At 37.9% G+C, this 11,564-nt stretch overlaps 1 protein-coding gene across 2 annotated transcripts in view; it reads right to left on the reverse strand.

Annotated features, from left to right (window-relative positions):
- The window catches only part of LOC146988835 (arf-GAP with coiled-coil, ANK repeat and PH domain-containing protein 2-like), a 52,071-nt gene extending 45,058 nt beyond the window's left edge, over window positions 1-7,013 (reverse strand). The window contains exon 1 of one of the 2 annotated variants that reach the window (XM_085774545.1): window positions 6,407-7,013. In XM_085774545.1, coding sequence (XP_085630671.1) covers window positions 6,407-6,459 — 53 coding nt within the window. In that variant the 5' untranslated portion in view covers window positions 6,460-7,013. The remainder of the gene's footprint in view (window positions 1-6,406) is intronic. The other variant, XM_085774544.1, reaches the window with a different exon arrangement.
- Between the last annotated feature and the right edge of the window lie 4,551 nt (window positions 7,014-11,564).

Here is an 11,564-nt window from a genome sequence, read left to right on the forward strand (position 1 = left end):
TTGTAATTTTATTGACTAGCTAAAATAATCGGTATATTTCAAGCAAAAATACTATAACAATAACATGACCTGGATGGACCCAGCTCCTGAACCGTGCTGTTTGCCGTCTTTTACATGATGTTTGAATGAATATCTCTGCTTTATGGACGGTGATCTGAACAAAAAAACTCTATAAAGATGGAAATGAATGAGCAAAACGACTCTTTAAATCATCAAGAAAATGAGTGGCAGATGAATCAGCGATGAGAATAATAATCATTGCAGCCCTAATGTCATAATTTAACTTTGACTGTCCCAAACAGAGTCATTTCATGTCAAGTATCTCCCAGCACTGATTTCTACCCTGCATTAACATGTTCCTGCATAATACAGCTTCACACTCCCAAACCAGGATTACTGTGCTTCAAAATGACTAAAGCTAATCCAATTCAGATATGACAGCTGAATGGATTTGCTGTTACAACTTTCTTTTGATCTTTTTCTAATGATATTCTGTATAGTGTCCAGCTGTGTTGACATTTCTTATTCCCTGCTGATCTTTTCCTGTCAACAGTGTCTTAATATCATGGGAAAATGATGATGTTATGTTTGTAACCGTTAAAGCTCAACGTGTGGAATTAAAAAGGTGGTGGTGGTGGTCATAACAAACAACTCAACACTTTGAATCTGTTACAGTGGATGGAAATGTGAAGAATGGGGGTGAGCTTCAGTGCTGTGACGTAGATCCTGTGATTGTTAGAGAGCGGAGCAGTGGTGATAGGAGGGGGTAGTCCACTCCTGCTGTGGTAAAACCCACCGTTAGACGCACGAGCAACTACAATATCAACAAGATGAGGTCATTTTTTAAAAATAAACACTTGCACAGACTTTGGGAAATTCTGCCTGGGGTTTTGATGAATGAATATTAAGGCTAATATTGCATGTGGTGCATGTTCTCATCCTACTTACGTCATGCACAAGCTGTAGGAAGGAAATGTACTGAGGAGAGTACAGTGTTTTTAGTATCTGAAGGTGATTTACAGTCTGGAGTTTTCTGATATTTATGAAGCTGATCAGTGTATTTGCTTAAAAAACTTGCTTAAGACCATCAAACGAGTTGATTAATCTTCTATCAGTCAACCGACTGATTTTAATTGATGGTTTCTTAGCTCTAGTTTAAACAACTTCAACATAACAATAAATTAAATCATGTCTCAGCTGCCGCAGTTCTGATAAAACAGCAGTACATTTATTTATTTTATTCCTTTTTATTTCCTGCTGCACTAACCTCAATGAAATACAACGGTTTCCCACAGTAGAATTACAAATGGGACAGTGCTAGTCCTCACATTTCATTAGCTGGGCATGTCCATCCTTAATAACCATTAAAAGGGAAATGGATTGCAGCACAATTAAATCTGCAACTGCAACCACTCCAGCATGCTAACAAGCCTGCAGGGTTCCCATGGGAAACTAATCAGGGTGTATCGCAGTATGAGCACTGCTCATCAGGCCCTGGGCTGTGTATTAGCAGAGGCTCTGCAGCTGCTGTCAGTGACTCAGGGGAAACTACAGCCAGGCCCGTTCGACCTGTGACTTCATGTCATGGCCATCAGCCAAGTTCACAAATCAGCAACCCAAATCAGGGGCCAGTAATCATGTTATAATAATTAAGAATTAAAATAGATGTTTGTGGTAATTCCAAAAATTGGCTCACTTCTGAGCAGTTCATACTGACTAGGTGCAAAAACATTTCCTTCCTTCTTTTGTGACATTTCTTTTTTTAAATCTATGAATGTTGTGCTTACTTGCATGCCCCATTTAGAACCAGATATCTTCACATCTCAGTTTCACAGATGTTTAAACTTTTGGTGAAATGGAGAAAAATTAGGTCAAACAAATGGTCTTCATTTACATAAATATGACATAATGAAAAATATACTTGCAGATAGCAGTAGTCCTAGCAGGGTAGAAAGGCATATCAAATATGTAGCAACATTTGTTTCATATATACATGTGGCGAGAAAAGCCACAGTCCTCAGAAGGGAATTTTCAACTCTCATAGTTGAAGAGGAGCCAGAAAAGCTCTCGAGGCCGAGTCTAATGTCTACTCTCAAGTGGAAAACTAGGCTACTAGGGTTTAGTGCCAAAAATACATAATTTTTGCACTAGTGCATCTCTCCTACAGGCTGAAGGAATAGTTTATGACCAAAGATTGCTTCCCAACTGAAATTAGGATGAGAGCAAAAAAAAAAAGTGGGGTGTGCCAAATTACCACTTGAAAACAACCCTCTCCACATTTGGGGGCTCCATACTCTCTGGCACAAAGTTGAAAGCAAACACCAAAATGGAAACAGATGTTGAGCGAGTGAGAGCTGCTTCACGCTGGTGTATATTCTCTGTTTTCATCTATTCTCTCTGTCTCTCCTGCTCCGTCCTCCTCTCTGGCTAAACATAACGAGTGGGGGTTGGAAAAATGACAGTCAAGCGATGGTGGTGGTCGAAGGGGGAAAAAAATCTGCTGTGAAAAGCTCAGATCATTCAGTCCTAGCCATTCAGGGCGAACCCACAGCAGACTGAAAAGCCTGCAGGAAACATTGACGGATGACTCTCCCAAAGAGCAAAGGTCAATAAAAACATAGATAGAGATGGGCCGATGTGCTCTGTTGTGACAACAAGTAGCAGAGGATCATGGGAAGTGGCTTCCAGTTGGACTAAAATGATTAAAGAGAGATCGAAGAGTGTTCATAATATTGATATTCAGATGGTGCACAAGTCTAATGTTTGTTGTCAACCAAGTCAAACACTGACAAAATAACACACTGTGATTGGTTTACCAAATGGCACATCAGCTATTTTGTAATAGGTGATAACATGCTCTTACCTAAAATCTAAGTTTGAATCAAATTACAGGTTTCTTTCAGATACAACTTCATGTACAGTACGTTTAGATAAACACGGTACATTATTAATGGAGAGGGTAGAAAACTGCAGTTATGAATATAATATCTTTGATACATATTATATACTGTATGTTTGCTTAGAAAGTAGGAAATGTTTAGACCGGCCATGTAATGGTGGGGAAGTTTGAACTGACCATGTATCCCAGAATAGCCTACATGTGAAGAGATGGTCAGCGCTGACTTGGATAACAGTACTTATGTCTCTCATTCATTTACAGCTCAGGCAGAAACCAGCTGATGAGATGGTGAGATAAGTAGGAAGGCATTAAGTACAGAAAGGATTGACAGAGGTAATTACTTTTACAGAGACAATATGCGACTTATTGTTGAAAGAAATAATTAGCTTCATCATGGATTCATATGCTGATTTTTCATCAAATCTCAGGCAATATGGGTTTTTTTTTTTAAATGCCTAAAAATGAACAGTTTTAAACCAAAATATATTGTGTTTATTTTCACATAAGACAAATTCTCTAGATTTTTTTTGGAGAAATTACATGACTGATCTCACTCAAAGTTGTTGACAATATTCTGACGTACGTGTATCTGTTTGCACACCTGCGCTGCACTCCTAGGAGACGTCTAATTAGCAGAATAAGTGAAAGTACCTGTGGGAGTAACGCTGCATCTTGTGACACTGCTATAATATAAATAATATCGCTGCTGCAGGCGCTGATATTGACAATGACAATTAAGTCCTACAGTAAGAGCTGGTTGTTGGTCATTTACTCTTTACTTAGTAATAATCAGAAATGAAACTTCACATGCAAATGAAAGACTTTCAGATTTCTTTTGAAGCCAATATTGTAGTATTTGTGGCCTGAAAGTGATCGGTTGAAGGTTTCAGTTGCAGTAAAACAATGCGGGTTCACCACAACCTCTGTCTGCGGCCCAGCCGAGGTAGTTTCCTTGCTTTGTGTATCACAGATGCAGACAACTTCAAACTTTCTCCAATGACTCAGCGCCCTCGTTATTCACAAGTGATCAAAAGTATGATGACAGTGATGATGGAAAGGAGAGAGAGAAAAAAAGAAACATAGCAGCTCCAACCATGAGTATGATATTAATAACTAGCAATGCTCCTAAAAGAAAAATACTTGGACATAACAGACCAATTACAACTTTCAGGCTGATTTACCCATTTCTTAACAATACAGTAACGGCTAATAGTCAAATGCCAGCCGTCCTGGTCAAAAACTGGGGTGTTTATCACCAAAGTTTTGAAGCAGCCATCTTCAAGAAACACAGCTGACTGGAAAGTTTTCCTTTGTTAAAAGCCCCGAATGTGATCCTTAAGGAAATGCTCTGATTTTTTTTTTTTTTCTTAAAATCTCCATTCTTCTGCAAACAACTTTCTAACATCTGTTCCTCGTTTTTGTGAGAGAGGATGTTACAACAGCAGCGGCGGCGGCGGAGGGGAGCGTGGGCCGAGGGAGGAAGGAGGGAAGGAGGGAAGGAGGGAAGGAGGCGCTTTATCAAATCTCCTGGAAAACACAAATTGAGTGAGGAGGAAGTCGAGAGCAAACATGCCATTTTACACAACTTTAAGGGCTGGACGAAGAAAGGGGGGGGGGGGGGTGATGATGTCACAAGTGACACGACTGCCAGGAATACATCACATGAACACCCACCACCTGACAAAACTGCTGATGAGCTCATTTACACTTTGGCGTGGATCCAGCCATTACTCAGAGGTTCAACGCTTCAAGCTAAAACACTACTAAAATAAGCAGCTATTTTGATAACCTACTTATCGTAGAAGTGATTACACACCAAGTGACTTCACCATGCATATTGTTCACATTTGAAAGACAAAAAAAAAAAGTTTTTGTCCTCTTCAGAAATGTTGATGAAGTCATTTTTAAGTCAACTGATGGAAAACCCAGCAGAAATTATAGGTCAATTAATCATTTAGTCAATCAACACAAAGATTACTAAGCTTTTTTTTTTTTAAACCAGAAACAAATGTCAAATTTTCTGCTCCATGGCTCTAACATGAAAACATTTCCTACTGTTCATTACCGCAGCTAATAGTAAACTGAGTATATTTAGACTACAATTTAGGTTTGATCAGCAATTTTAAACCATTTGTGACATTAATCAAGTGGGCAGACCATTCAATAATGAAAGTATGGGGCCCATTGGTTGCAGCCCTTTCAGACAATGGAAACATTATTTCATATCAATTTGTGGTTTGAAATTACAATGGCCATTATTGACCATTTTAAAAACCAAACATTGAATTCAGAGAGGAACTGACAGATGAATGAAACATGAAAAAAAAAACTGTTGGCTGCATCTAAAAATGAATATTATAGTTGACACACTGACTTTGTAGGCCTACATCCCTTAGCATATTATTGGATGAACCAGCTATAGGGGACCAGAGGGATAAAAGTGAGCTCCCTGTCCTGCCAACACAACACCAACAAGAAAATATAATCCCTGGGGTTTAACACAGTGTAATTAAAGGTATATAACACACACACAAAAAAACACTGCAGAGCCACTGGATCAGGATCTGGGGCGTAAAATGTCCAGCAATGTCCTTTCTCTGCGCTTCATTTTTTTTTTTTCAACACAATGGCCAGTGTGAAGGTTACTACTGGTGCAGACTTGAAAACTTCCCCCGCATTCATATTTAATATATTTCCAATGTTTTACATAATTTATTAGGCTATACCCAGGTTGAAAGGCGCTGACCTGCAGCCTGGTATAAGTAAGAATATGAACTATGGGATTTTAAAATGTTTTATATTCTGTTTCTGTATCTTGTAAGACTTCGCTTTTCTCTCCATTGATCATATAGGATAGGGTACACCTCTCTTAGGTGTGTTGCATTTGATTTGGTCTTTTTAGATGTGGAAACAGTTTATTTTTTCTCTTTTTTGTATTGGCTATGTGCTGTCTACTGTCTATTTGTGTATCATTTGTTGTATGGTAGTTTGTGGTCTGCGTTTCTTGTCTGTTTGTTATATGTTACATGTTGGGACTGCAGATGGAAATTAGCTACTGTATACGCTAAATCTGGTGCAACCATCTTCTCATTTTCTGTAAATGATTAATGTCATTGCACATGCACAATGTCCCCTAAATAAACTAATAATAAAGTGCACATAAAGCGCTCAGACCACACCACTGGTCAGTCAGTCAGTCAGTCAGTCAGTCAGTCAGTCAGTGAGTGTGTTGAGAGTTGAGTAAAGTGTGTGTTTGGTCTCGTCAGCCCATCACCCTCCCTCCCTCCTTCCCTCCCCGCCTGGCCTGAGCTTTCTTACAGACAAAAATAGAAAAGTAGCAGCCAGGGAGGGAGGGAGGCAACAAACAGCTCGCTTAGTTAGTTAGTTACCGTAGTTACTGCTGATTATTAGCCCCAATTTAGCAGCTAGCTGGACACTTCTTCCCTGAGAGATAAATGAATAACCACTTATGTAAGAAAGAAGAAAGGAGAGTAACTTAGCACTCACCTGAACCGCGGGGAGTCCTTCAAACACTCCTCGAAATCCACAGTTATCTTCATTTTTTTGCCGCAGTGGGTGACTGACTGACCCCGCACACACACCTGCTCTTTCTCTCTCTGTCACTGTATGTGTGTGTGTGTGTGTGTCTTTCTCTCTCTCGTTGATTAAAGACAATAATCCAGGCTGAGTCTTTCTGGCTAATTAGCTTGTTTGCTAACGTTACTGTTTGCGACCAGCTGGCTCTTCTCCTCCTCTGTCACTGCTCCTCCTCTCTCTCTCTCTCTGTTAGCCCAGCCAGCTTAGCCTCCTCAGCCGAGGGCCAGCAGCAGCAGCAGCAGTGGGGGGGAAGTCAGCGGCGGCGGCGGTGCTGCGGACCATAAACAAACCGAGTTGCCGGGTGTCCGAGTGCCGACAAACGCACCAAAGCTCAGGACGTTAGTTACAGTAGAGACGCAGCGACCGGTCAACGGGTGGAAAAAGCAAGAGTGCCGTTGTCCCGTCCGTCCGTCCGTCCGTCCGGTTGGTAGGTAGCTGCTGGTTAGGTCATAGCAGCAGCCAGTGGGAGAAGAGCAGCTTTTTCCTTCACCGCTCAAACTACACATACAGAGATCGTGTATACGGGGAGAGAAGGGAGGGATCACTACCGATATCCAGCCGGCGCGCATGTCTGCCTGTTCAAAATTTCTGTCCTTCCTTTTTTTTTGTTGTAGTGTTGTTTTTTAGTTTAGTTTAGTTTTATTTTTTGTGCGTGTATTTATATATATATATATATATATATATATATATAGCTTGTTTGTTTGTTATATGTTACATGTTATATATATATATATATATATATATATATATATATATATATATATATATATATATATATATATATATATGGGTCATTCCGCCAAAAGAGTGCCATTTGCTCATTGTAACTCTTAAAAATTAAACTTCATTTTTCATCCCATTTCAGTATAGAATTTTTTAATATACACATTTACTCATTCAAAATGAGTACTGGTCAATCTCAGGCTACTTTATTTAATTTATTGCTGCTTTTATCATTGCATTTTTGAAGAAAAAGTAACAGCAATGAGGGTAACAGCAATGAGTTTTTAGCATATAATCAGCAATTGTGTGAAATCTAGCCAAATAGCATCTATACTAATAGCCTGAGCACACAGAGCACATTATTAGGATTTAACTGAATATTTTACTTTTGATATCAACAAACACTGTCTAGAGATAATTTAGGTAACAGGAATGAGTTTTAAGAGTGACGGACCCTGACATAGCTACAATATCATTCAATTTCAGGAAAAATAAATTACAGAATTTAATGTTGGTCTTCCCATGACTTTCAAAAGACCTAAATCAATCAAATGTCACTTCCAGCAGAACATGTCACTGGTGGAATGGTCCAAAACTTTTAGAGTGTATGATGTGTCCGGGTAACAGCACTGAGTGAAAACCTGGGGACGGGACTAAAATGTGAATTTTAACCAAAATATAATTAGGTTTTAATTAAAAAAAATGTTATATAAGTGTAGATATAATATAGTCATATATAAAGTCACACTAATATGCAAAAAAAATGAGATTTTAGAAGGATTTTATTCATAATGCATTGTGGTAAACTATAGCGTTTGGCTCTGGGGACATGCAACAAAGGCTATGTTTCAGTGCTTTGAAAGCCTTTTTATAGTAATAAAAAATGATATATCTTTAATTTCTACAGTGATTCATGTGTATGGTGCTTTGTTTATTAATTAAATGCAATTTATATTATATTATTACATGTTTTTATACATTTAATATGCTGGGGACAGAAATGGCACTCTTTTGGTGGAATCGCCCATATATATATATATATTTTTTTTTATTGTTGTTCTGTCCTGTTTTGGTCATGTCTTTGTTGTGTTGTTGAGTCTGTTCTGTCTTTTGTCTTCTGTCTGTTTGTGTATTGGTCAGTGTATTGTCGGTTTATACATTGTATATGCCTGTTCCCATTAAAAAAAAAAAAAAGAAATCAGAGATCACCCACACAAAAAAAAAAATTCTGACAAGCTTCTAGGTTTCTTTTTTATTTGTTGTGCAGAGACAGGAACTCAGCAATCCAATCCCATTATAGAAAATAACAGCAAACATCATGACAGACAACTAACACAATAGAAAAACAATAGGCTACAATCATCCATACAAAAATATATAGGCTATAATCATAGAGCGGAAGATGAAATGATCTCCAAAAGGCATAAAGTTAAAAGATGACACAATCTCTTTACATTTTAAACAATATGCTGTAGGCTTTTTTTTTTTTTCTTCTTTTACATTCTCAAAATGACAGAAAAGGAAAAGGGCCTGCAGCAAAGGTTTGGCCACCCTGTATAATTATATATATATCACAGCCTATAAATAGTAAATAGCTTGTCTGATACCTTGGTCAAAGTTATCTGAGAGCTCAAGTCTCCTGGGTTTCCCGTTCTTTTGTAGGCTGCTGCTTTGTTTCCCCTTTTCACTCTAAATTTCTCTAAAACAAAAATAATACACTGATATTGCTTAAAATATTGCAAATTATGCCTTTTGGAGATCATCTAATCTTCCACTTGTTTAACTGTTCACGTTAGCAGAAATTTGGACCAGGGGTGCCCAGACTTTTGCATGCCACTGTTAAAAAACAAGGTCAAAAACAACCTTTAAAAAAAGGCTTGTGACATTATTATGGAAACGTGTATTATTCACTGAGAATGACAGGACTTTTATCTGCTTTTTGCTTTTATTTCATTCACTTTTATTTTGTTTTTTGGTCTAAGTTTTATAGTCCCAAATCACAAAGCCAAATGTCTCTGACTGTCTGTGTCATTTAATCTGAAACTGATTGGAAACGTTAAGGTTTTTAGGCAATCATTTGATATTTTCTTTTTCTTTTTATCACTCTCTTAGTTCAAATGTGTTTTTATATACCGGTAGTACAGAGCTTCAAGATTTCTCCAGACATTAACCTCAACTTCAAATAGCATGGAAACAGTGCTACAGCTGAAAGCTCCAGAAAAAGTTGGCAACTGTGGAGCTTGAGTTAGGATCGTTTTGTCAGCAGCTATCTAAGTCTGGCCTGATAGTTAAAGCTAAATAGATCAAATATAATAAATTCAGTAGCAAATAATAAAATAAGTTTAGTCCTTTTTCTCTTGGTTTAATGGTCAAAACCAGCAGATGACATGAGTGAGACTTGGTAACACGATATTAGATAATTATTAATACAGATAAATCCTATATATATTATCATACATAACATGTCTGGCAGCTGTAATGCCATTCTTAAATAAGTAGCCAATAAAATGCATACAGTAAGTATCAGTATCATTCTGCTGTTGGTGATCCTGGCAGTGTTTTTGAAAGAACCGACGGCTGAAACCAGACAGGAGTGATCCCTCTGTGTTTGTGTAGACAATCTTTGAATCAGTTGACAGGACCTTCCTGATCCATAGGAATTAACGTCAACAGACAGACGCCCTATTTCCTACTCCACCGTGGGTTTTTTTTTTTTTTTTTTTTTTTTACTGTAGCTCAGAATAAACACTCACGACACAAGAGCAAATTCAGAAAGTACAAAAACCATGAATTAGACGAATCCCATTCAACATTGCTTCTCCTGTCAAATAGTTCATCAAATCTTCCAGCGACTTGTGGTAGTAAAGCGATGCGTTGCGGATGAATGAAACACCAGATGATGCGTTCAACCTCAGTTGTAAACCCTCACCAGCACAACACCAAACATGCTGGACTTGTCATTGCACGAACACGGTCCTCGGCTTGATCCTATTAGAATTACTAGAAATCCTGCCAGGAGCGACAGATGTGTTGTGCAGCAGCGCTATCTGCTGGAAAAGCAAGGCAATGTCATAGAAAAAATCACGTGAACGCATCATAGCCACAACTCATGCACAACATTTCACAAAACCACACAATCAAATCTCTTGATTTCATGAGAAATTAATAATTTTTCATTTAAAGTAACAGGTTACTGGCTTAGAGAGGAATGTGTCTATATTGTCCCCTCTTGTATTAAAGGGAAACTTCGGTTTTTTTCAACCTGGACCCTCTTTTCATAATGTTTTTCTATATACGTGAGTGATGTAGATAATACAGTTATTGAGAATAAAATGCACGTTTATAGGGCGAACTTTGACGGGAGCCCAGTTGAAGAGCGTTAGATGGGCTGCAGGCTGCCTGCCCTGTTCAATACAGGAGCGACCTCGATAATTGTATTATCCATCACTCACGTGTACAGAAAAACATATGAAAACTGGGCCCAGGTTGAAAAAAACCGAAGTTTCCCTTTAATAAGCAGTGGATGCAATGTAAATGAAGGGCTCAAGTAAGTTTAAATCTATCTTTAAGTATTATTATGTAATTTATAGTGAAATAAAAGTTCATGCATTGTATTTGGTGATACTTGACATCCTTTTTTCAACATCCATTTCTTGGTTTGCATAACTTAAAGTCTCATGAATAATAATAAAGTAAAATAAAATTATATTAAGAATGATTTGATAATGGCTTTAATTGAGATAAAGATCAATACTACTCATTCTTGTGTGAAAAATTAAAGTCATTTTCAGGTTTACACAACCGAATAAAGTCCCCTATAGGCTTCTATAATGAGTGACCTTATACCATTTATAATCCGTTCATTTGGAATGCATTATTATAATTTAGTTATAAGTTACTAAATTATAGTAACTTACAGTAATAAGTTCCTGTTCTTATCCCTGTGCCCCAGAACATTTGTGAACATGCAGCAATCTCTTCCTAAAAAAGTAAGAAAAATAGAGAGAGCCCTAAAATGTGCAAAGTCATCCCAAGTTAGCTCTGTAACAATGAAAGGCACTTTGACGCCATGAAGCCATAAAATGTTTGGGGTTGGCATATTCCCATTTGTCACTCATGACATTTAGTCAATATTTTTGTGGAATAAAAAACTGCTGATACTTCACAGCGTCTGTGCCCTTCGTTGTACTCTGTGGAGTTACTCTGGATTCTTTGATTTCCATCTTTAGGACAGATAACAAATACTTAACTGCCCCGAGGCAAGATTAAGAAAGGACAGCATTGACTGTCTTTAAGATGCTTCACTTCCACTTTAGATCAAACATAAGCCACAAGCATCATGTAG

The sequence above is a fragment of the Trachurus japonicus genome, chromosome 4 (genome assembly GCF_045865225.1).
Source record: "Trachurus japonicus isolate A0001 chromosome 4, Traja_1.0".
Taxonomy (NCBI): Eukaryota; Metazoa; Chordata; class Actinopteri; order Carangiformes; family Carangidae; genus Trachurus; species Trachurus japonicus.